The 25,800-nt window shown below is 44.8% G+C and overlaps 1 protein-coding gene across 6 annotated transcripts in view; it reads left to right on the forward strand.

Annotated features, from left to right (window-relative positions):
• Positions 1–16,271, forward strand: part of ATF6 (activating transcription factor 6) — a 221,644-nt gene extending 205,373 nt beyond the window's left edge. For 3 of the 6 annotated variants that reach the window (XM_073557961.1, XM_073557957.1, XM_073557955.1), the window contains one exon: positions 15,924–16,271. In XM_073557961.1, coding sequence (XP_073414062.1) covers positions 15,924–16,132 — 209 coding nt within the window. In that variant the 3' untranslated portion in view covers positions 16,133–16,271. Of the gene's footprint in view, positions 1–3,089; positions 3,182–15,923 lie in introns of those variants that run through there. The other 3 variants (XR_012226426.1, XR_012226425.1, XM_073557958.1) reach the window with 2 other exon arrangements.
• Positions 16,272–25,800: the final 9,529 nt, after the last annotated feature.

Genomic DNA, 25,800 nt, shown 5'->3' on the forward strand with positions numbered 1-25,800 from the left:
GCTTCATCAGTCCACAGGACCTTCTTCCAAAATGTAACTGGCTTGTCCAAATGTGCTTTTGCATACCTCAGGCGACTCTGTTTGTGGCGTGCTTGCAGAAACGGCTCCTTTCACATCACTCTCCCATACAGCTTCTCCTTGTGCAAAGTGCGCTGTATTGTTGACCGATGCACAGTGACACCATCTGCAGCAAGATGATGCTGCAGGTCTTTGGAGGTGGTCTGTGGATTGTCCTTGACTGTTCTCACCATTCTTCTTCTCTGCCTTTCTGATATTTTTCTTGGCCTGCCACTTCTTGGCTTAACAAGAACTGTACCTGTGTTCTTCCATTTCCTTACTATGTTCCTCACAGTGGAAACTGACAGGTTAAATCTCTGAGACAACGTTTTGTATCCTTCCCCTGAAAAGCTATGTTGAATAATCTTTGTTTTCAGATCATTCGAGAGTTGTTTTGAGGAGCCCATGATGCCACTCTTCATAGGAGAATCAAATAGGAGAACTACTTGCAAGTGGCCACCTTAAATACCTTTTCTCATGATTTGATACACCTGGCTATGAAGTTCAAAGCTCAATGAGGTTACAAAACCAATTTAGTGCTTCAGGAAGTCAGTAAAAAGTAGTTAGGAGTGTTCAAATCAAGAAAATGATAAGGGTGCCCATACTTTTGCACCGGTCAAATTTTGTTTAAATGCAGATTGCACATTTTCTGTTAGTGCAATAAACCTCATTTGAATCCAGAAATATAACTGAGTCCATCAGTTATTAGATATATAAAACTGAAATAGCTGTTGCAAAAACCAAAATTGTTATAAAGAAAAAAGGTTAACATTAGTAGGGGTGCCCAAACTTTAACATATGACTGTATGTGTATATATATGTTATACAATTTTTTTATTTTTTTTTTTGAGGGGGGGGGGGGGTTGTGTGAAATTGTCCAATTTGCCTTTTTTCCCTTTGTTTTTTTTTTGTGTTACAGTACACACAGAGGAAATATACGTGTATAACTAAATGTGTGATTGCAATAGTTTTCTGGGAGAAATACTTCATTTTCTGAAACAATCTCAAGGGTGCCAACACTTTTGACCATGGCTGTATTTTTATAGATTTATATTTTGATCTTCTCCTACCTCAAAAGTTTCCCACTAGGGGGTGATGGATCATCTTTCATGTATATTTTTATATTTAAACTACATTGCCTACAATACAATTTTTGTTACTAATGTTGAAAAAAACTTTCATTAAATACAATACAAATTAAAATTTGTTTTGATTTTTATATATTGTGGCGGGTTCAATCACTTAAAACATGGCTGTTCATGAACACTATTTGCGTAGGCTGCTTGCAGTTGCTGGTTTCACGGTGAGGACATTTTAGTTGCTTTGGGTTTATAGAACAGCAGCTTGTTTGTTTTCTTAATTTTTTGTAACATTAATTCTTAAATGCATTTAAGTTTTGCGAGATTCTCACAGCTTCCACTTATTACATGCCTGCCCTGGGTGGAGGCTGAAAAATACAGTTACTGTGTGTAATTTGGATATTAATGTAGGGTCCCACAGCTCCACTGGCGGAAATATATGCACTTTGCTAATCCAAGTTCATATTGTTACATTTTTTTACTAGATTTTTCTTTTTATTCAAATCTGTAAGTAGTTTATTAACCTCTTCCTGACATCTGACACAGATGTACGGCACATGTCAGGTGGGTGTCCATGGAGCATACTGAAATGGTGAGCCTCCTTTACATACAACCAGTGCTGGCGGAAAAAGAAAGATGTCTCCCAAGACCCCCCCTCACACACACATACACACACACCTGCCTCCATTCAACCCTAGCTTACTCCAGTTGCTTCTATAGAACTCTTAAATACTTTAAGGCTATGTGCACACGCTGCGGATTGGGGTGCGGATTTGGCCGCGCTGATTTTGTAAAATCCGCAGGTAAATCTGCAGGTCAAAAGACCTGCGGATTGCTCTGCGGTTTTGCACTGCGGTTTTTCATCTCAATGGAAGAGATGGCAAACCGCAGCGGAATCCGCAGAAAGAATTGACATGTCAATTCTTTCTGCGGTTTCAAAACCGCGTGGAAAACCGCGCGGAAAAATCCGCACCGTCTGCACTGCGGTTTTGTATTCCCATAGGGAATAATTGTACTGTACACCGCAGCAAAAACTGCTGCGGACCCGCAGAGGCCAAAACTGCTGCGGAACCGCAGCAGAATCCGCAGCGTGTGCACACACCCTAAGGCTACTTTCACACTTCAGGTTTTCGGCGTCAGGCGCGATCCGGCGTCGTGCCGGAACGCCGGATCCGGCAAATGTTTAGTAAAACCGGATGTGACGGATCCGGTTTTCTGCCGGATCCGTCTTTTTCTTGACAGACAAAACCGGATCCGTCTCATCCGGTTCATCCGTTTTTCTATCCGTTTTTCGACGGATTACGCCGGATCCGGTTTTTAAAATTGACCCTTGTGGCCTTCCGAACGGGATTGGCTACTGGAAAACTATATATAGCATGTTCCTACAGCCCTTCTTTGACAGGTTGTAGAGGAGAAAGTGCAGGTTGGAGAGAAGAGCAAGTTACTGGCGAAGATGGATGTTGTCGTTGGAAATATTTTGAAGAATTTGGCGGATTTTATAGCGGAGGCGAATCGTTTGAGGGTGATTGTTCTGGAGAAGGAGAGAGCGAGACAGCAGCGCATCAGGCATCGTAGACGACGTTTGTGGATCCACCCCATCACAGCCAAGAGAATGACGCGTGGGGTCTATTCTACACTCTGCATGGACCTTCGACGAAACCCGGATAAATTTTTTGGATATGTTAGGATGAAAATGGAGAATTTTGATTACTTGGTGGAGCGCATTGCACACCTCATAAGAAAAGCGGACACCTATTGCCGCTTCTCTGTTTCACCCGCAGAGCGTCTGATGGTGACTTTAAGGTAAGCCACATTTATTGGATGTGATCGCATCAGAGCACACTTTCACTGCAATCTTGTTGGTGGTAGTTTGTATCTCCAAGTGTTATAGCTCAGTTTTGGTATGTAATGCTGTGATTTAAAACTAATTTATTGTTTTTTAATTCCCCACAGATTTCTTGCAACTGGAGAATCCCTTTCGTCACTGCATTTCCAGTACAGACTCGGGATTTCCACCATATCTGGAATAGTGAAGTACACATGCCGTGCACTGTGGGACTCCTTAGCTGAAGAGTTTTTACCAGAGCCCACAATAGAGAGGTGGATTGAAATTGCTGACAAGTTTCAACAGATATGTCAGTTTCCCAACTGCTTGGGCGCTGTGGACGGGAAACATATCCGCATTGTAAAGCCAGCTGGATCGGGATCGGAATATTTCAATTACAAGAAATATTTTTCAATTGTCCTCATGGCCATCGCTGACGCGGAATACAAATTTATTGCGGTTGATATTGGGGCCTATGGCCGCTCCAATGACTCTCAAGTTTTCAAACTGTCTGCCATGGGGCGTAAACTGTATGGAAACACCTTCCAGTTCCCACCACCTAGACCGCTGCTGCAAACATCTGGTCCACCTATGCCATTTATCTGTGTAGGGGATGAAGCCTTCCAGCTGTCAGAACACCTTTTGAAACCGTACTCTAGCAGAGGATTGACAAGACCAAAACGCATTTTTAATTACCGCCTCACAAGAGCAAGAAGAATGGTTGAATGTACCTTTGGTATTCTGACAGCCAAATGGCGGGTCCTATTGACTGCGATCAACCTCAAGACAGAAACTGTGGACGAGGTGATCAAAGCGTGCGTGGTACTCCAGAATTTTGTTATCTGCAAGGAACCCATTTCCATTGAGGACACCTCTGAAGAAACCACCTTGCAAGATTACCATGACATTACCACTAGAAGTTCTGTGACGGTTTCAGTAATGAGGGACAATTTTACTTTATGTCACCTCAAGGCAGAGTACACTGGCAGGATGACAGAGTGTGAAAGATTTGTGCCCTAACCAAACTTGTGTACCTTCTGTACCAACAGTATATACCTTTGCCAACCAAAGTTGGCTATCTGGTCATGGTCTCTATTTTTAGCTTTAGGCCACAGGTGTGTACCTGGTTGTGTTTTATGCAAAGTATTTCACCTTTTAACAAAAGTTGTGTACATTGTTATGAAATCACCAACAATAAACACAACTTTTTAGGTGAAATACTTTGCTTCAAACACAACCAGGAACACAACTGTGGCAAAAAGCTAAAATTTACCCACAGTTATATACCTAGTTTTGAATACCATTTCACCTTTTAAATACCCTGTATTTAACCTTTTTCGCCGCAGAAAGAAATGACAGACAACCAGTGTAAAATAATTTAACTTTTATTGAAAAATGTTTTTTTTAGTAAACTTTTTTAAAATTTTAATAAACTTGTTTTATAAAGCTTTGAAACCATAAAACTGGTCATTTTTATTTAAATACACACATTATAAATCTGTGTAGTGTGTGGTGGAAATACTGCTGGAGGGGCTGCGGGACACTTCGACACTGGGAGTGTGGAGAGAGGACTGGGATCGTGGTGGGGAAGGAACAGTTAGAGGTGAAGGTGTGGAAAAAACTACAGAATGGGTGGACATGTGGGAAGCAGAAGGGGTGGTGGAGTGGAGGGTTGGGCAGGGACTGTAGGAGCAGATGATGTTGATGGCAAGTTGTATGGGGAAGGAGTTTGGTACGGGGCAGGTTGCTGGAAGTGGGGAGATGTCTGGTACGGGGCAGGTTGCTGGAAGTGACGAGATGTCTGGTACGGGGCAGGTTGCTGGAAGTGGGGAGATGTCTGGTACGGGGCAGGTTGCTGGAAGTGGGGAGATGTCTGGTACGGGGCAGGTTGCTGGAAGTGGGGAGATGTCTGGTACTGGGGAGTTTGCAGGTACTGGGGAGTTTGCAGGTACTGGGGAGTTTGCAGGTACTGGGGAGGTTGCTGGTACTGGGGAGGTTGCTGGTACTGGGGAGGTTGCTGGTACTGGGGAGGTTGCTGGTGCTGGGGAGGTTGCTGGTGCTGGGGAGGTGGATGGTGCTGGGGAGGTGGATGGTGCTGGGGAGGTGGATGGTATGTAATAGGAGGGGGAGGATGGAAAGTGGCTGGAGGGGGTGTAGATGTAATAGGAGGGGGAGGATGGAAAGTGGCTGGAGGGGGTGCAGGTGGAGGAACTACTGTGGTGGGAGGAGGAGGTTGGGAGGTAACTTGCTGGAGAGCAGCGTGGCATGAATGCATTACATGCATCTGCTGGGCAGGAGAGCGTATCCATGCGCTCCACAACAGACCTGAAAAAGGTGTGGTTTGGCGAAGATCTTGCTTCTGAATGCATGGTTTGCAGAAGTGTCTTCACCTCCAGAATGCTGGAGTTGATCTGCTGATAGCCTGCGGAGATTTGCTCTGACAAGACTTTTAGACAGTTCTGGAAAGATGCATTCAGATGCAAGAACTCTGGCGCATAAGTCTTTTCCTGACCCCTCTGCCGCTGCCGCCCAGTACCCGCAGGTGTACTAGAGGTGGCAGGGGCAGAAGGGTGGGGTAAAGGGAAAGTGATCTCCTCACCAGCAGCTTCATGTAATGTAGGCGGCCACGATGCTCCTGTGCTGGTGGATGGGACAGATGGGTCGAATGTGTGGGAAGGCTGGGAAGGTGCAGATGTACCGGGGCGGTCGAAGTGTCCCTCGGTGCCGGTCTCCTCAGGGATCGCCTCAGAAGGGTCCAATCATGCAGGCTCCCGAGTGCTGCTCACCGTGCTGTGGAATAAAGAGAAAAAAAAACAATTAAAATAGTGACATGGTATGGCCCTGGCTGAAAAAAAAAAGTTACATCTAAACATTTTTTTGTCACATGTGGTGTGTAATATTTACCTTCTGGTGAGCATTGTCTCCCGGAGGAACGACAGGGCTCGTGCGTACTTGTACTTGCTCCTGCGTCCTCCAGATCCACTCGGGGCCCGCATCTCTTTATTGAACTCCTTCTTGAAACGATCCCTCACAGACCGCCACCGCTTCACAATTCTCTCCCCTGAAACGAGAAAGGACAAAGTGGTTAGTATACAACATCAGTGTTTCCCAAACTCCAGTCCTCATGGTCCCCAGGGGTCATGTTTTCAGGATTTCCAAAGTAAATAGAAATCCTGAACACATGATCCGTGGGGACCACGAGGACTGGAGTTCGGGAAACACTGGTTTAAATCAAGCAACCGGTACTGTATATACTTACGCTCTTTAATCTGGGCCCGAGCTTCGAGGTCCTCCCAGCGGTCCACAAGGAGCGAACAGATTTCCTCCCAGAGTCGTCGGGTAACTATCAGGTCAGCGTGGCGTCGGTCAGCCATATTCCAGAGCGGCTCCCTTTCTCTGACGAGATCGATGAGGCGGTCCACATCAATCCCTCCATCCTCACCGTCAGAGTCGGGAGCACGCTGTGAAGGCTGTTAAAGAAAAAGACAAAAATAACATAATTAGCCTCCACAAAAGAAATGAAATAAAAAGTGCAAAAAAACAAAGCAAAAATATTTATACTTACACGCTGGTGACCGCCGCGTTGCTGTCGCCGACGACCCTGGGAGGCACTGCGAGGACCTCTTGGCCGAGCACCAGATTGGGAAGACTAGAGAAGAAAACAAAAAATGTTATGTCTTTGGATGTAGGCATTTGTTTGCTGTGTGTGGTCTGCAGAACATTGTTTTCTATGTGTTGTGTGTAGTGTGATGTTGTGTTTCTGCGTTTGATGCAAAAAACTTACCAATTGTGAGCCCACTCCAAGTGTCTGTCCACCCCTTCCTTCTTCTTCTGGGAGCTCCTCTTCATCTTGTGATTCCTGTTTTGAAATAAAAGGCAATGAATACACATATATTACAGAGATGATGGATTTTGGAAATAAAAACTTACCGTCAAACGCTGACGATGCGAGGGAGGGCTCCCAGAAGATGTGCTGTCTTCCTCATGGCCAGACTCCATGGCTGTGGGTGGTGTTTCTGCTGCTGCCATTGCTGCTGCTGCTGCTGCATCTATTGGGCGGCTGTTGAATAAAGAGAAACAAAGGGCCAATGAATATCTTGATATTCCATAGCCCTAGTTTGGAGGAATGGGGGATTTGATAATTACCGTCTCTCATCTGCTGCTGGACTCCCCTCCCGTTGTTCAGCATGCTGCTCCATTTGGGGTGGTGCTGATGGTGCTGCTGCTGCAGATGTCTGCTGCCTGCTCCTGGTTCTTGGCTTGGGTGGCATGTTGGGTGTGGCTGAGGGTCCCATTGTCTTGCTTTTATATATGTCCTGTGGGCAGAGCTACTGAGCATGCTCAGACCAAAGAAACCGGATCCGGCGCATTGCGGCGCTCATAGGCTTTCATTGTATGAAAAAGCCGGACACGCCGGATCCGGCGTGTCCGGCTTTTTCGACGGATACAAAAAACGTTACAGTCACCGTTTTTTCCAGACACCGGATCGCGTCACATTGCCGGATCCGGCGAAAATCGGATGAAACGCATGGCCATCCGGCTCGATCCGGCTCTAATGCAAGTCAATGGGGGGGAAACCGGATCCGGCATTGCATTTCGACGGATCCGGTTTTAGTCAAAAGCGCCGGATCGCACCTGAAGCTGAAAACCTGATGTGTGAAAGAGGCCTAAGTCAATGACCGCAGCAGATTGCAATCAGGGCTGCTTGCTCGTTTGAGTGCCTATGCCTCATATCACACAATACGATCACTGAAACCATGCGGTACTAAGGAGATTTATTTGGTTATTTTGCCTATATATTACAATACTTCATTAAGCAGGTTCATGTCCTCTAAAGGGAATATACAGATATAGATAGATATAGATATAAAATAGTTTTAAAACAAATTAGAGTAGAAAATATTGAGTCATCCCCCAGCTAAACATATTTAGTATTCCACACATCTGAAAAAGACCAATTTTATATTAAAAAAAGTGAATTATGTAATCCTTAAACCTAATAAAAACTGACACACCAAAACTGCTTTTCCAAATGAAATGCTATAAAAACGTTTAAAACTTTAACTAAAAATTCTTTAAATAAAACCTCTGACTCAATGTAAAAAACAAGCCCCCACTGTTGCATGAAAATAAACACAAAAAATAGTAGAATTACAGTTTTTTGGTTTTGAAGTTTCATCAAAATTAAGATTTTTTTTTTTCCTGATTTTCAGTACACTGTATGGTAAAATGAATGGATTCATGTATTCCAACAAAAAAGTAGTCATGACTCCTAGTAGGAAAACTGTTTAGAGCACAACTTTTTAACTTCCAAAGCCAAGGGCAGTAAATATATGGCTTTTGGTCCTATGTTCAACCCCATCTAACCCCGGGATCAATAAAGTGTATCATCGTATTGAAAATTTACTGTGTTGGTTTATATATTTTGTAAGAATTTTTTTTTTTTTAATTTTATTTGAGCGTTTAGTATAACAGATTATGGATAGATATAATAAAGGTGCCTTTGACATAAAATTCTCACCAGATGTTGCTAACAACCCATCCAATCCACACAGGCAAAGAAATCAAGCCATAGTTGTTCATAAATTAAGCTATGTGTAATGAGAAATGACAGTGAAAAAGTATTGAACACGCCTACTGAAAAGTATTTAATACATCGTACAAATGTCTTTGCTGGTGATGACAGCTTCTAGCCTACTCATGTATGGAGAAACCAGTCGCATGCATTGCTCAGGTGTGATTCTGGACCATTCTTACACACACTCATAAAACCCTGAAGATTTTGTGGGCTCATTCTATGAACTCTGAGCTTTAGTCCTTTCCATAAGTTTTCTATTGGAGTCAGGTGGATGGTTGGGCCATTTAGCAGCCTTAATTTCTTTCTCTGAAACCAATTGAGTTTCCTTACATTTGTCCATTTAGTCTTCCTTCATTAATATGAAGTTTGCCAGTGCCGTATGCTGAAAAATACCCCCACACCATGATGTTCCCACCTTCAGACTTCAGTGTTTGTATGTTTTTGGGGTGGTATACAGTGCCTTTTGGTCTCTAAATATGATGTGTATTATGACATCCAACAAGTTTAATTTTGGTCTCATATTGCCCCAATATTTCACAGACTTCTAAATTTTGTTGATCAAATGGTAAACGTGCTTGAACATTTGTTGTTCAGCAATGGAGTTTTGCGTGATGAGCTTGCATACAGGCCATGGAGGTCTTTCTGTAGCTCTCCACTGGTGATCATTGGCTCTTGGACAACTCTTCTGATTGTTTTCAGGCCTCTGCTTGTCAGAAATCTTGGGGGAGTACCTGGTCATGGCCTGTTTATGGTGAAATGTTCTTTCCACTTCTGAATTATGGTCCTATCAATGTTCACTGGAGTGTTCAGTAGTTTAGCAATTCTTTATTAACCAATGCCATAACTGTGTTTTTCAACAATAGGATTGTGCAGGTCTTGAGACAGCTGACTGGTTTTACCCATCGTGACATGTTTCTAGCGTGACACCTTGGTAATAAGACATCTTGAATAGATTTCAGTTGGTGTCATGACTTTCCTTGGCTTTTTGCACCTCTTTCTTCAGGTGTTCAAAATTTGTTTTCCCTGTGTCATTTCTCATTATTACACTTAATTTATGGACATCTATGATTTGATTTATTTTCCTGTGTGGATTGGATGGGTCGATAACGACATCTCGTGACAATTTTTATGTTAATAGCACACTAAGAAATATATTTTCTAAGAAAATTGGGGACATGTTCAGTACTTACCGTATTTTTCAGACCATAAGACGCACTTTTTCCCCCAAAATTTGGGGGGAAAATGGGGGTGCGCCTTATGGTCCAGATGCACTTACCATCCGAGGCTGATGGGCGGCGATTTGGCAGATAATTGGTGGTGTGGGGGCTCCGCACTGAGCTTCAGGAAAATGGCCGCAATGTAATGCTGAACTGAGCTTCAGGAAAATGGCCGCCGGAGGCGGCGCAAGCGCAGAGTGACATCTCAAGAGACGAGATCTCGTCTCCCGGGACGACATCTAGTCTCCCGAGATCTCACTATGCGCGGCCATTTTCAAATCAGCATTACAATAATGGAAGTACGGGGGCTCCTTTCACAAAATGCCGGCAGAGCCCCTGCACTGCAGATCACTTGCAAAAGTGCCGCACCAGCCCGAGATGGATGTGCTAGGGCTCCGGAATTTCCACCAATGCCGGTGGAGCCCCCGCACCACCGATCATCTGCCAAATCGTCGCCCATCAGCCTAGGATGGATGTGTGGGGGCTTTCACAAAATGGCAGAGCCCCCACACCACCGAACCTGCTGCACCAGCCATGGATGAGCCAGACCACCTCCTGTGACCCTACTCCACCAGCGCTCCATATCACACCCTACCCCCTAGGTAAGCTGAATAATTCGGACTGTAAGACGGACCCTCATTTGACGCATTAATTTTTTTCCCTATTTTTCTTCTGAAAATTTGGGGTGCGTCTTATGGTCCGGTGCGTCTCATAGTCCGAAAAATATGGTATATCACCATATAGATAAGGATTAGATTGGGATATAAATTGTGAGATTGTGTCTGCGAAAAAGTCTTTACATGTTCAATGAAACCACAAAATCTTAATATTCAACCAATCAGAGTGCAGTTTTCATTTTACGAGAGCAGTATAAGGCTAGTTTCACATTAGCGTTTTTTAGCGCTGGCATTCGTGCGCAATAGACGCATGCAAAAAATGCATCATGCGTTTTTGCATGTGTTTGTGTTTTTTAGGCTCATGCGTTTTAACCAGTTTGTAGCCATGTTAACTCTTAAAACGCATGCGATTTCTAACGCAGGCATGCACATGTCCATACGCACGCCTGCGTTCCCATAGACTGCAATGTGTTATTTTTGTGCATTCCGTGCGCTAGAGTGCGCATGCGTTTTTTTGACGCCGTTGGACGGACCCAAAAATGCAACAGGTTGCGTCGGGCGCGCCTAGGCGCACACTACAAAAAAACTGCATGCGCACGAAAATGCATACGTGCGCGTGCAAACGCTAGACCATGCGCCCGCCATGTTAAACATAGGGGCGCATGGACGCGCACGATGCACTGCACTAAAAAACGCTAATGTGAAACCAGCCTAAGACGTGAAAACGGAGCGTTAATTGGTTGCTATGGGCAACAAAGCCTGTTTCCAGGACGTCCACCTGACAGCACCATGGAGGACGTCCTCCTCCTCCTTACAGGGACAGGAAAGCACACGAGAGGTTAAAAGGCCATGTCCCACCCCCTTTCCCTCAGTGTTTTTCCTGTCCCTGCACGGAGGGACACGCGAGAGCTTACCGGAGGGGCCCAGGGGATCGTGCGGCCAGTCCAATCCTTCCCCTGTGAAGAGGTCCCGGGGCCGAAACTCCCCGGTGGGGAGTCCCTCGGCTCCAAAGGCCAGGAGCAGGACGACGCTCCTGGAGGGAGCCGTTCCTCCCGGTGGGGGGGCTCTCGGCTCCAGGATGGGTCGGCTCCCCGCAGGCGGCTGGCCGAGCGGGCACCGACAGATGTGGGCGCAATCGGGGCTGCAGGCCAGGTGGGCCGGGCCCCGCGGCGGGCCGAGTACCCGCAGGACGGCGCCGACGGCTGGCAGCACGGGAGGCCGGAACGCCATAGCAGCGGCTCCATGCAGGCGGCGGGACCGGGGAACCGAGCGCGGTCGCGCGCAGAGGCCCGGCAGGAAGTGGAGGCGCGGCTTACCAGCGTCACTTCCGGTGACGTCAGACGCCAGTTTCAAATCCAGGGCGCGCGCGCTCCTGGCCCACAGCGCTCTCCAGAGTCGTCACAGGTCGGTCCAGGCTGTGTGACTACATTGGTCCCCAGGAGCAGGATGGAAGGCAACGCTGCAGCTGGCGGAGGGGTAAGTGCGCATAGCGCAGACCACCCTCCCCACCCATCCCCACAGATCCGCAATGTGGTCGGATCTTCAGGACATGTTAGACTCGGGTCATAATACCAGTTTCACCGTCAGAAAGAGGGAAAGGGCACTACTCTTCCCTGTTTGCGATCACAAAGAAATCCGGCGAGGCCCGCACCATCATAAACCTGAAGCCACTAAATACCTGGGTCAGATACAGGAGGTTCCGGATAGAATCAATCCGATCCGCAGTTCCTCTAATAGACAGGGACGCAGTTATGTGCACCCTAGACCTAAAAAAGGCATACTATCAGGTTCCTTTCCATCCCTCATCCCAAGGCCTACTAAGGTTCGCGATCAGCTCACCAGCCCGCACCTGCCATTTCCAGTTCCAGGGTCTTCCTTTCGGGTTGGCCTCAGCTCCCAGGATCTTTACGAAACTGGTGGTAGAGGTGGTGGCCTACCTGAGAGATCAGGGTATTGTGATTGTTCCGTACCTGGACGACTTCTTATTGGTGGCAAGATCCAAAGAAGCGCTCATCCGAGACAGGATCCGAACAACTACTGTGAAGGAGTTCCTAGGCTGGGTGATCAACTGGGAGAAGTCGGACCTCACACCAGACACCAGAAAGGTATTCCTGGGAGTCCTCCTAGACTCAGCCGTCAGAATATCCTGGCTACCCGAGCAGAAGCAGAAGTCCATTCAGGCCAGAACCAGAGGCCTGTTGAAGCGTCAATGCTCCATAAGGGAAGCAATGGAGGTCCTGGGCCTCATGACGGCCTGCATCCAGTGCGTCCGTTGGGCCCAATTCCACTCGCGGTTGTTACAAAGAGAAATTCTCGCGAGGTGGGACAGGAGTCAGGCGTCGCTAGACAAACCCCTAAGGCTCTCAGGACGAGTAAAGGAGTCCCTTCGCTGGTGGTTGCAGTCCAGGAACCTTCAGGTGGGCGTGCATTGGACAACCTCTCCATACGTGGTAGTCACCACAGACGCAAGTGCGTGGGGATGGGGAGCCCACATAGAAGGGAAGATCTTCCAGGGGAAGTGGCCAGCAAGCATCAAGGCCAGATCCTCCAATTTCAAGGAACTCTTCGCGGTCTGGGAAGCGTTGCGGAGAAACCGGTCGGTACTAAAGAGCAGTCATGTCCGCATTTTATCCGACAATACAACAACAGTGGCATTCCTGAAACACCAGGGAGGAACCAGACATCAACCACTACAGGCACTGGCGGAAAAGATATTCACGTGGGCAGAACGGACAGTTCGATCTGTGACCGCGGTACATCTAGAGGGTTCCCAAAACGAAGTGGCAGACTACCTGAGCAGACAACAGATCCACCCGAAGAGAGTGGGAATTGAACGTAGAGATCTTCGACCAGCTTTGTCAGCGCTGGGGGACCCCCAGTATAGATCTCTTCGCAAGCCGGAAGAACTCGAAGGTTCCCAGATTCTACTCCCTAAATCCGATGGACCATCCAGAAGGCGTAGACGCCCTGAGTCAGACTTGGGGAGAATCCCTCTCTTATGCGTTCCCACCACTGGCCCTCATACCGGCAGTGCTCAGAAAGATACGCGAGGACCACGCAAGAGTGATATTGATAGTGCCATACTGGCCGAGGAGAAGCTGGTTTTCCCTTCTGGGAGCCATGGCAGTAGAAGATCCAGTCGAACTGCCCCTGTGGGAGAACATCATCCACCAGGGCCCGATCCACCACCCGGACCCAGCAAGACTCCATTTATCGGCTTGGATCCTGAGAGGGACATCCTGAAGGCAAAAGGATTGTCGGAGCAGGTCATATCCACCCTTCAGGCCAGCAGGAAGCCGGTGACGTCGGCAATTTATCGGAAGATATGGAAAAGATTCTGTCTGGAGGGTGGCAGGTCCGAGCTCATGGCAGGCACCCCTGATCTCCCTAACATACTAGGGTTCCTGCAGGCAGGTTTTAATAAAGGCCTCAAGCCCAGCACTCTAAAAGTCCAGGTTTCAGCTTTGAGCGCCTTCTTCGATTATCAGTTAGCTGCACATCCCTGGGTGATAAGGTTTATAAAAGCCACACACGCCTGCGCCCCACGATTAGGCAGCTCACCCCGCCTTGGAACCTGGGCCTGGTGCTTCGGTTCCTCTGCTCGGACACTTTCGCCCTTAGTGAGAAGATAGCCATCCCTGCTCTCACTCGTAAAACGGCCTTTCTAGTAGCCATTACCACGGCCAAAAGAATAGGGGAGATCCAGGCCCTATCCACTAAGGATCCATACCTCCAGATAAGAGAGGACAGTATAATCCTAAGGTTAGACCCGGCATTTACCCCGAAGGTAGCCTCTACAAGAAATCTGAACCAGGAGGTAGTGTTACCCTCTTTCTGCGATAATCCCCGAAATGAGAAGGAGCGGCGGCTCCACTCGCTAGACGTGAGGCACGCAGTTATAGAATACCTAGAGGCCACCAATAGTTGGCGTGTCGACCCGAACCTGTTCGTTCTCTTTGGAGGTAGGAATAAAGGGAAGAAGGCCTCTAAGGCGTCCATCGTGCGTTGGATTACCTCGGTAATCTCGGATGCCTACCTGGCTGAAGGCGCCAGCCCGCCTGATTCCTTAAAAGCCCACTCTACGAGGGCGGTATCGGCCTCATGGGCCGAGCGGGCGGGGGCGTCAGTTGATCAAATTTGTCGAGCTGCAACCTGGGCTAGTCTTAATACGTTCTGCAAACACTACAAACTAGATGTGTTAGCTGGCCAACAAACCGCATTTGGGAGAAAAGTTCTCCAGGCAGTAATCCCACCCTGAGGAGGTGCTTTGGTACTCTCCATGGTGCTGTCAGGTGGACGTCCTGGAAAATGGGTATTAGACCTACCGGTAATTATGTTTCCAGGAGTCCATCCTGACAGCACGGGTAGTTCCCTCCCTGTTATGTTATACTATGTTGTATTATGTTATGTCATATGCTGTAATATGATTGTTTCATTAAACTGTTACTAGCATCATCCACCTTGTGGTACTTGTCAAATCACTGAGGGAAAGGGGGTGGGACATGGCCTTTTAACCTCTCGTGTGCTTTCCTGTCCCTGTAAGGAGGAGGAGGACGTCCTCCATGGTGCTGTCAGGATGGACTCCTGGAAACATCATTACCGGTAGGTCTAATACCTATTTTTGCTTTTATCTCACCTATTGTGTGCACTTTTAAGAAGTTAAATCATGACGCGGATTTTAATGTAAAGTTTGTTTTTTTTTTAGCTGCACTGTATATAGATTATATACAGTATATAGATAGATATATTACCCTTCTCTAATATATTTCAATATCTAAGGCAATGCATTATGCCTGCCAGCGTAAACCAGGATCACCCGTGTGTGAAAAAGCAGCAGATTATTTTCGCCCTCATTGGCATCATCTATGTAGCATCCATTATTAGTGATGAGTGATTATACTCGTTGCTCGGAGATTTAGTTTTTGTCGACACAGCTGCATGATTTGCGGCTGCTAGACAGCCTGAATATATGTAGCAATTCCTAACAAACGGGCAACCCCCACATGTATTCAGGCTGTCTAGCAGCCGCAAATCATACAGCTGTGTCGACAAAAACTAAATCTCCGAGCACGCCAAAATACTCGGAGGACACCCAAGCATGCTCTGGAAAACCCGAACAACGAGTATACTCGCTCATCACTATCCATTATACGGTATATTTTTTTGGGGGGCGGCACCCATAGACTTGAGTAGGTAAGATTTGGAACTGAGTAGTGCATGCTGTGATTTATTGCTATATATAATATATATATTTTTTAATGTAATCTTTACAGCCCAATTGAATTACATTGTCGGTGTGCTCTGCGATTGTTACTCGAACAGCACATATCTCTGTAGTATCCTCCTCTAAACGAGCCCCAGGACTAAAATGGCAGCTTCAGGCAAGGTCTGAAATGTCAGCACTGCGGGAATGGACAGAATATTTTCCTGTATAAGAGTAAAACTAAATGCATACAGTACATAAATATTTGTGTTTTTACCTTTCCTGCATATCATATTTGTTTGGTTTTGTTTTGAAACCCGTAACCAATTATGTTGCATCTTCTACAGAGAATGTGATTAACGAGCAGGAATATGAAGTGATGATGCAAATAGACTGTGAAGTCATGGACACAAGGATTTTGCATGTAAAGTCTGCAACTATCCCGCCATTTCTTAGAGAACATCGTGAGAACCAAACCAATGCTTTCTACAACTCTGCCTCTTCCGGATCTGAGCACGCCCGTGTTGTAAGCACAATCTCAGAGTCTTCTCTTTAATGCGATAACGAGGTCTTCAAGTTTCTGGATGACACTTCAAAGAATCTTTTTAGTTTAGAGTGGCTATAAGGCCAGTGGTGTGAATGTTTGCAGTATTTAATTTCTGTATGTTGGCAATAAATTATTTCTCATTCCTGCATATAGTCTAGATTTTATCTGATTAAGTACTTATTCAGCTGTGTTTCTACACAACCTCTTAGAACAAAGCGGTGAACATCAATGTAACAAATCCACCATGTGTACGGCTAGTGTAACGTATAACTATATAGGATATGATTACCGTATATACTCGCGTATAAGCCGACCCCCCTAAATTTGCCACAAAAAACTGGGAAAACTTATTGATTCACGTATAAGCCTAGGGTGGAAAATGCAGCAGCTACTGGTAAATTTCAAAAATAAAAATAGATACCAATAAAAGTAAAACTAATTGAGACCTCAGTAGGTTAAATGTTTTTGAATATCCTTATTGAATCAGGAGCCCAATATAATGCTCCATACAGTTCATGATGGCCCCATAAGCTGCTCCATACAAAATACACATCATATAATGCTGCACAAAGTTTAATAATGCCCCCATAAGATGCTCCATAGAAAAATATGGCACATATGCTGACCCATAAAGGTTATGGCCCCATAAGATATTCCATAGATTATGCTCCATAGATTATGCCTCCATAAAATGCTCCATAGATTATGCCCCCATAAGATGCTCCATAGATTATGCCCCATATGCTGCCCCATGAGATGCTCCATAGATTATGCCCCTATTTGCTGCTCCATAATTTATGCCTCCTTATGCTGCTCCATAATTATGCCCCCATACGCTGCTCCATAATTATGCCCCCATATGCTGCTGCCGCTGCAAATGCGAAAAAAAAATTGCATACCTCTTGTCGCTGGGGGCCAGGTGCCGGTGTCCTGAGCAGGCGGGGACAGATTCTGATGTCACCGCTGGCTCAGGTCCCCGGTACTGGCGATATTTATCGATCCCCGCTCCATGGCTGCGCGTCGCTCTGTCTGCCAGGTCCCTCTGTCAGTGACTTTCAGGCAGAGGGCGCGATGCGCACTAACAACGTCACCACGCCCTCTGACCTGACCATCACAGACAGAGGACGGCAGCGCGCAGCGATGGAGCGGGGACAGGTCAATATAGCATATACTTACCCCCTCCTGGCGTGGTCTCTGCAGCCCCCTTGCTTCTCCTGGTCTCAAGCTCCTTCCTTCAGCGGTTACGTGGTACCGCTCATTAAAGTCATAAATATGCGCATATTCATGACTTTAATGAGCGGTACCATGTGACCGCTGAAGGAAGGAGCCTGAGACCGGGAAAAGCAGGGGGGCTGCAAAGACCGCGTCGGGGGGTTAAGTATGACCTGACTCCCCCTCCCCGCCGACCCCCTGGTATATGACTCGCGTATAAGCCGAGAGGGGGACTTTCAGCCCAAAAAAATGAGCTGAAAATCTCGGCTTATACTCGAGTATATACGGTATATTAATTTTGTTTACTGAGCAATCACAATGTCTTGTTTTTTCAAATCTTACACCAAATGTGTTTATTTTTACAGCTTTTTTTGTAAGCATGATGGAAATCTTAATACATTTTATTTTTGTATGTTTTTTTGTTCTTTAAAAATTTCTCCTAAAAAATTAAATTTTGTAAACATTTTCTCATTGGAATGAAACCTAACCAGTAATTGTATAAGTTTCCAAGACTTTACACCATCACATTTTTATTAGCCCTTACTACAAATACGCTTTGTATAAGAGGATGACGAGGACTTATCATAAGTGTCATTGTATAACCTGGAAACTGCTCTCTGCTGCCTTCTGTAACCTGTATTACCGAGTGCACGGCTGACGTGCTATAATGCTGTATCCTGCTGATTGTCTCATTGCACTGTTAGTTTAGTTAGAAGATAATAAGGGGATGGGTTTGCAATAGTATAATGTTTATTAATTTAAAGACAACCTGATGTACAAGGTGAAGGAACAATTCTATATTAATGATACATTGTCTTTTTTCTAAAATGTTTAGACAAATAATGTATTTACATTAATCTGTTGTAAGGTTTTATAAAGTTGTCTGCCCTAGGTCGAGCTGATTCTTTTTTTTTCTTTTTATTTCTAGCATTTGTTTTTGTTTTTTGTTAATTTCTTACATATCATGTAGAGCCAAAGGCAGAATGCATCTTTTATCAATAAAGCTGTGAAAGTCCTACTGAAAATTAAAAATTTAAAACGGAACCAGTCAGTGAGGTTATGCTGCCAGTGAGACACAGATCTGTTTGACACTGGGGTCATTATTTCGTGCAATCTACATTTTGTTCGTTAAACATGTACCTGAGCCGTGGGATTGCCCATCCATAAATGGTGACTTGATAGCTTTCTGTGTATGGGGAAATGGCAGTCAGTCACTTACAAATTACCGTGTTGATGACATTCGTAAAGACATCAGACTTTCGGTCAAAAAACGCTTGCACTGTGTGCAGCATATTAACTGTAAAATTTGCTATACTGTCATTACATCATGATGCCCTCATAGAAAGAAGCATGAATGCGCTGTGAAGGGTCAACTTTCAAGGACCACGCCGGCAATTTTTGTTTTTTCCCAAGTTGTCAATCTTGAGTGTTTGTGTAGAGTGTTTTAAAATACTTACTAGTTGGCAACTTCTGCTGTTTTGATCGCTGCTCTGGCATCTTTTCATTGGATTTATGATCTGATATCTCGCACAATATCTTCTAAGTGCATCAGAAGTCTATAAGACTAAGAATGACACTTCATGGCCACCTGTAAGGATTTGAATACACTCTGAATACAATAAAAAAAAGTGGTCCTTTAACCCCTTCATGACCCAGCCTATTTTGACCTTAATGACCTGGCCATTTTTTGCAATTCTGACCGGTGTCCCTTTATGAGGTAATAACTCAGGAACGCTTCAACGGATCCTAGCGATTCTGAGATTGTTTTTTCGTGACACATTGGGCTTCATGTTAGTGGTAAATTTAGGTAAATAATTTTTGCGTTTATTTGTGAAAAAATCAGAAATTTGGTAAAAATTTTGAAAATTTCGCAATTTTCAAATTTTGAATTTTTATTCTGCTAAACCAGAGAGTTATGTGACAAAGTGGTTACTAAATAACATTTCCCACATGTCTACTTTACATCAGCACAATTTTGGAAACAATTTTTTTTTTTTGTTAGGAAGTTATAAGGGTTAAAAGTTGACCAGCAATTTCTCATTTTTACAACAAAATTTAGAAAACCATTTTTTTAGGGACCACCTCACATTTGAAGTCACTTTGAGGGGTCTATATGGTAGAAAATACCCAAAAGTGACACCATTCTAAAAACTGCACCCATCAAGCTACTCAAAACTACATTCAAGAAGATTATTAACCCTTCAGGTGTTTCGCAGGAACTAAAGCAACGTGGAAAGAAAAAATGGACATTTTAATTTTTACAACAAAAATTTTCTTTTAGCATCAACTTTTTCATTTTCACATGGGCAACAGGGTAAAATGGATCCTAAAATTTGTTGGGCAATTTCTCCTGAGTACACCGATCTCATATGTGGTCATAAACCACTGTTTGGGTGCATGGCAGGGCTCAGAAGTGAAGGAGCGCCATTTCACTTTTTGAATGGAAAACATGCTGGAATATTTAGCGGTTGCCATGTTGCGTTTGGAGAGCCCCTGTGTGCCTAAACTTTGGAGCTCCCTCACAAGTGACCCCATTTTGGAAGCTAGACCCCCCAAGGAACTTATCTACATGCATAGTGATCACTTTGAACCCCCAAGGTGCTTCACAAATTGATCGGTAAAAAAAAAAAGTACTTTTTTTTCACAAAAATTTTCTTTTAGCCTCAGTTTTTTCATTTTCACATGGGCAACAGGATAAAATGAATCCTAAAATTTGTTGGGCAATTTCTCCTGAGTACACCAATACCTCATATGTGGTCATAAACCACTGTTTGGGCGCACGGCAGGGTCCGTAAGTGAAGGAGCGCTATTTGACTTTTTGAATGGAAAATTAGCTCCAATCGTTATCGGACACCATGTCGCGTTTGGAGAGCCCCTGTGTCCCTAAACAGTGAAAAACCCCCACAAATGACACCATTTTGGAAACTAGACCCCTTATGGAACTTATCTAGATGTGTAGTGAGCACTTTGAACCCCCAGGTGCTTCACAGAAGTTTATAACGCAGAGCAGTGAAAAGAAAAAAAAATTTTTCCTCAAAAATGATTTTTTAGCACACTTTTTCATTTTCACAAGGGTAACAGGACCACAAAAGTTGCTGTGCAATGTGTTCTGAGTATACCGATACCCCATATGTGTGGGAAACCGCTGGTTGGGCACACGGCAGGGCTCAGAAGGGAAGGAGAACCATTTGACTTTTTGAAATGAAAATTACCTCTAATCGTTAGCGGACACCATGTCGTGTTTGGAGAGCCCCTGTGTGCCTAAACATTGGAGCTCCCCACAAATAACCCCATTTTGGAAACTAGACCCCCTAAGGAACTTATCTAGATGCATTGTGAGCACTTTGAACCCCCAAGTGCTTCAGAAAAGTTTATAACGCAGTGCCGTGAAAATAAAAAAAAATTTTTTATCCTCAAAAAATTATTTTTTAGTGCGCAATTTTTTATTTTCACAAGGGTACCAGGAGAAACTGGACCCCTGAAGTTGTTGTCCAGTTTGTCCTGAGTACGCTGGTACCCCATATATGGGGGGGACCACTGTTTGGGCACACGTCGGGGCTCGGAAGGGAAGTAGTGACATTATGAAATGCTGACTTTGATGGAATGGTCTGCGGGCGTAATGTTACATTTGCAGAGCCCCTGATGTACCTAAACTGTGGAAACCCCCCACAAGTGACCCCATTTTGGAAACTAGACCCCCCAAGTAACTAGATGTATGGCGAGGACCTTGAACCCCCAAGTGCTTCACAGAAGTTTATAACGCAGAGCCGTGAAAACAAAAAATCATTTTTTCCTAAAAAAAAAAAATGATTTTTAGCCAGCAATTTTTTTTCTACAAGGGTAACAGGATAAATTGGACCCCAAAAGTTGTTGTCCAGTTTGTCCTGAGTACGCTGATACCCCATATGTGGGTGGGGACCACTGTTTGGGCACACGTCAGGGCTCGGAAGGGAAGTAGTGACATTATGAAATGCTGACTTTGATGGAATGGTCTGCGGGCGTCATGTTACATTTGCAGAGCCCCTGATGTACCTAAACTGTGGAAACCCCTCACAAGTGACCCCATTTTGGAAACTAGACCCCCCAAGTAACTAGATGTATGGCGAGGACCTTGAACCGCCATGTGCTTCACAGAAGTTTATAACGCAGAGCCGTGAAAATAAAAAATCATTTTTTCCTCAAAAAATGATTATTTTAGCTCGCGGGGGGGAGCCCAGAGAAGGGGGAGGGGAGCTGATGATGACGGCGGTCGATATCGGGGGCTGAATCGTGATCCACCCGCAGCTGTTAACCCCTTCATGACCAAGCCTATTTTGACCTCGATGACCAGGCCATTTTTTGCAATTCTGACCAGTGTCCCTTTATGAGGTAATAACTCTGGAACGCTTCAACGCATCCTAGCGATTCTGAGATTGTTTTATCGTGACATATTGGGCTTCATGATAGTGGTAAATTTAGGTCAATAATTTTTGCGTTTTTGTGGGGAAAAAAACGGGAAATTGGCGAAAACTTTGCAAATTTCGCAATTTTCAAATTTTGAATTTTTATTCTGTTAAACCAGAGTTATGTGACACAAAATAGGTAATAAATAACATTTCCCACGTCTACTTTACATCAGCACAATTTTGGAAGCCAAATTTTTTTTGTTAGGAAGTTATAAGGGTTAAAAGTTGACCAGCGATTTCTCATTTTTGCAACAAAATTTAGAAAACCATTTTTTTTTTAGGGACCACCTCACATTTGAAGTCACTTTGAGGGGTCTATATGGCAGAAAATACCCAAAAGTGACACCATTCTAAAAACTGCACCCCTCAAGCTACTCAAAACTACATTCAAGAAGATTATTAACCCTTCAGGTGCTTCACAGGAACTAAAGCAATGTGGAAGGAAAAAATGGACATTTTAATTTTTCCAATAAAAAAATTTTTTTAACATCAAATTTTTCATTTTCACATGGGCAACAGGATAAAATGGATCCTAACATTTGTTGGGCAATTTCTCCTGAGTACACAGATACCTCATATGTGGTCATAAACCACTGTTTGGGCGCACGGCAGGGCGTGGAAGGGAAGGAGCACCATTTGACTTTTTGAGTGGAAAATTGGCTCCAATCGTTAGCGGTCCGATGGACGGCGGCGATCGGTCGCCGTCGTCATCATCTGCTCCCCCTCCCCTTTCTATCGCTCCCCCCCACCTTCCGATTTCCCCCCCTCGGTACCTCCGATGTCCCGTCGTGGCTCCCGGTGTCCCGACGTCCGGATGATGGGCGCCGCCATCTTGCAAAATGGCGGGCGCATGCGCAGTGCGCCTGCCTTTGTCCAAAATGGTGGCGCCCATGAATTTGCCGGCTGCCCGTTCATTTTCATTTTGATCACTGTGATACACTGCCACAGTGATCAAAATGAAAAAAAAAGTAAATACACCCCCCCCCGTTTATCACCCCCATAGCCAGGCACAAATAATAAAATAAAAAAAATATATATTTTTTCCATTTAGGGTTAGAATTAGGGTTAGGGTTGAAATTAGGGTTAGAGATCGGGTTAGGGTTGGAATTAGGGTTAGGGTAAAAATTAGGGGTGGAATTAGGGTTAGGGTTGGAATTAGGTTTAGGGCTGGAATTAGGGTTAGGGGTGGGTTGGGGTTGGGATTAGGGTAAGGGTTGTGGTTAGGGTTAGAGTTGGGATTAGGTTTAGGGGTGTGTTGTGGTTAGGGTTATGATTAGGGTTGGGTTAGAGTTAGGGGTGTATTGGGGTTAGAGTTTGAGTTGGAATTGAGGGGTTTCGACTGTTTAGGCACATCACGGGGTCTCCGAACGCGACATGGTGCCACGATTTATTCCAGCCTATTTTGCGTTCAAAATGTCAAACAGCACTCCCTCCATTACGAGCCCCGACGTGTGCCCAAACAGTGGTTTACCACCACATATGGGGTATCAGTGTACTCAGGAAAAATTGCACAACAACTTTGGGGGTCTAATTTCTCCTGTTACCCTTGTGAAAATAAAAAATTGCGGGCTAAAAAATCATTTTTGAGGAAAAAAAATGATTTTTTATTTTCATGGCTCTGCGTTTATAAACTTCTGTGAAGCCCTTGGGGGTTCAAAGTGCTCATCACACATCTACATAAGTTCCTTGGGGGTCTAGTTTCCAAAATGGGGTCACTTGTGGGGGGTTTCCACTGTTTAGGCACATCAGAGGCTCTGTAAACATAACATGACGCCTGCAGACCATTCCATCAAGTCGGTATTTCAAAACGTCACTACTTCCCTTCCGAGCCCCGACGTGTGCCCAAACAGTGGTTCCCCCCCCCCACATATGGGGTACCAGCGTACTCAGGACAAACTGGACAACAACTTTTATGGTCCAATTTCTCCTGTTACCATTGTGAAAATAAAAATAGCGGGCTAAAAAAATCATTTTTTGAGGAAAAAATTTTTTTTTTATTTTCACGGCGCTGTGTTATACACTTCTGTAAAGCACCTGGGGGTTCAAAGTGCTTACTATGCATATAGATAAGTTCCTTAGGGGGTCTAGTTTCCAAAATGGGGTCATTTGTGGGGGAGCTCCAAAGTGTAGGCAGACAGGGCCTCTCCAAACACGACATGGTGTCCGCTATCGATTGGAGCTAATTTTCCATTCAAAAAGTCAAATGGCGCTCCTTCCCTTCTGAGCCCTGCCGTGCGCCCAAACAGTGGTTCCCCCCACATATGGGGTACCAGCGTACTCAGGACAAACTGAACAACAACTTTAGGGGTCCAATTTATCCTGTTACCCTTGTGAAAATAAAAAATAGCGGGCTAAAAAATCATTTTTGAGGAAAAAAAATTATATTTTTATTTTCATGGCTCTGGGTTTATAAACTTCTGTGAAGCACTTGGGGGTTCAAAGTGCTCACTACACATCTAGATAAGCTCCTTGGCGGGTCTAGTTTCCAAAATGGGGTCACTTGTGGGGGGCTTCTACTGTTTAGGCACATCAGGGACTCTGCAAACGCAACATGATGCCCGCAGAACATTCCATCAGTCTGCATTCCAAAATCGCGCTCCTTCCCTTCTGAGCTCTCCCATGCACCCAAACAGTGGTTCCCCCCACATTTGGGGTACCAGCGTACACAGGACAAATTGCACAACAACTTTTGTGGTCCAATTTCTCCTGTTAGCCTTGTGAAAATAAAAAATAGCAGGCTAAAACATCATTTTTGAGGAAAAAATTTTTTTTATTTTCACTGCTCTGCGTTATAAACTTCTATGAAGCACCTGTGGGTTCAAAGTGCTCACCACACATCTAGATAAGTTCCTTGTGGGGTCTAGTTTCCAAAATGGGGTCACTTGTGGGGGAGCTCCAATGTTTAGGTACACGGGGGCTCTCCAAACACGACATGGTGTCCGCTAACAATTGGAGCTAATTTTCCATTCAAAAAGTCAAATGGTGCTCCTTTCCTTCCGGGCCCTGCCACATATGAGGTATCGTGTACTCAGGACAAATTGCCCAACACATTTTAGGATCCAGTTTCTCCTGTTGCCCATGTGAAAATGAAAAAACAGGCTAAAAGAAAATTTTTGTGAAAAAAAAGTCTTTTTTTTTTTTACGGATCAATTTGTGAAGCACCTGGGGGTTCAAAATGCTCACTATGCATCTAGATAAGTTCCTTGTGGGGTCTAGTTTCCAAAATGGGGTCACTTGTGGGGGAGCTCCAATGTTTAGGTACACGGGGGCTCTCCAAACACGACATGGTGTCCGCTAACGATTGGAGCTAATTTTCCATTCAAAAAGTCAAATGGTGCTCCTTTCCTTCCGGGCCCTGCCACATATGAGGTATCGTGTACTCAGGACAAATTGCCCAACACATTTTAGGATCCATTTTCTCCTGTTGCCCATGTGAAAATGAAAAAACAGGCTAAAAGAAAATTTTTGTGAAAAAAAGTCTTTTTTTTTACGGATCAATTTGTGAAGCACCTGGGGGTTCAAAATGCTCACTATGCATCTAGATAAGTTCCTTGGGGGGTCTAGTTTCCAAAATGTGGTCACTTGTGGGGGAGCTCAAATGTTTAGGCACACAGGGACTCTCCAAACGCAACATGGCAGCCGCTAAATATTCCATCATATTTTCCATTCAAAAAGTCAAATGGTGCTCCTTTCTTTCCGGGCCCTGCCGTGCGCCCAGACAGTAGTTTATAACCACATATGAGGTATCGGTGTACTCAGGAGAAATTGCCCAACAAATTTTAGGATCCATTTTATCCTGTTACCCATGTGAAAATGAAAAAATTGATGCTAAAAGAAAATTTTTGTTGGAAAAATTAAAATGTCCATTTTTTCCTTCCACATCGCTTTAGTTGCTGTGAAGCACCTGAAGGGTTAATAATCTTCTTGAATGTAGTTTTGAGTAGCTTGAGGGGTGCAGTGACTTCAAATGTGAGGTGGTCCCTAAAAAAAATGGATTTGGAAATTTTGTTGTAAAAATGA

Source organism: Dendrobates tinctorius, unplaced genomic scaffold (genome assembly GCF_039654945.1).
Source record: "Dendrobates tinctorius isolate UK_male_01 unplaced genomic scaffold, ASM3965494v1 ptg000012l, whole genome shotgun sequence".
NCBI classification, from domain to species: Eukaryota; Metazoa; Chordata; class Amphibia; order Anura; family Dendrobatidae; genus Dendrobates; species Dendrobates tinctorius.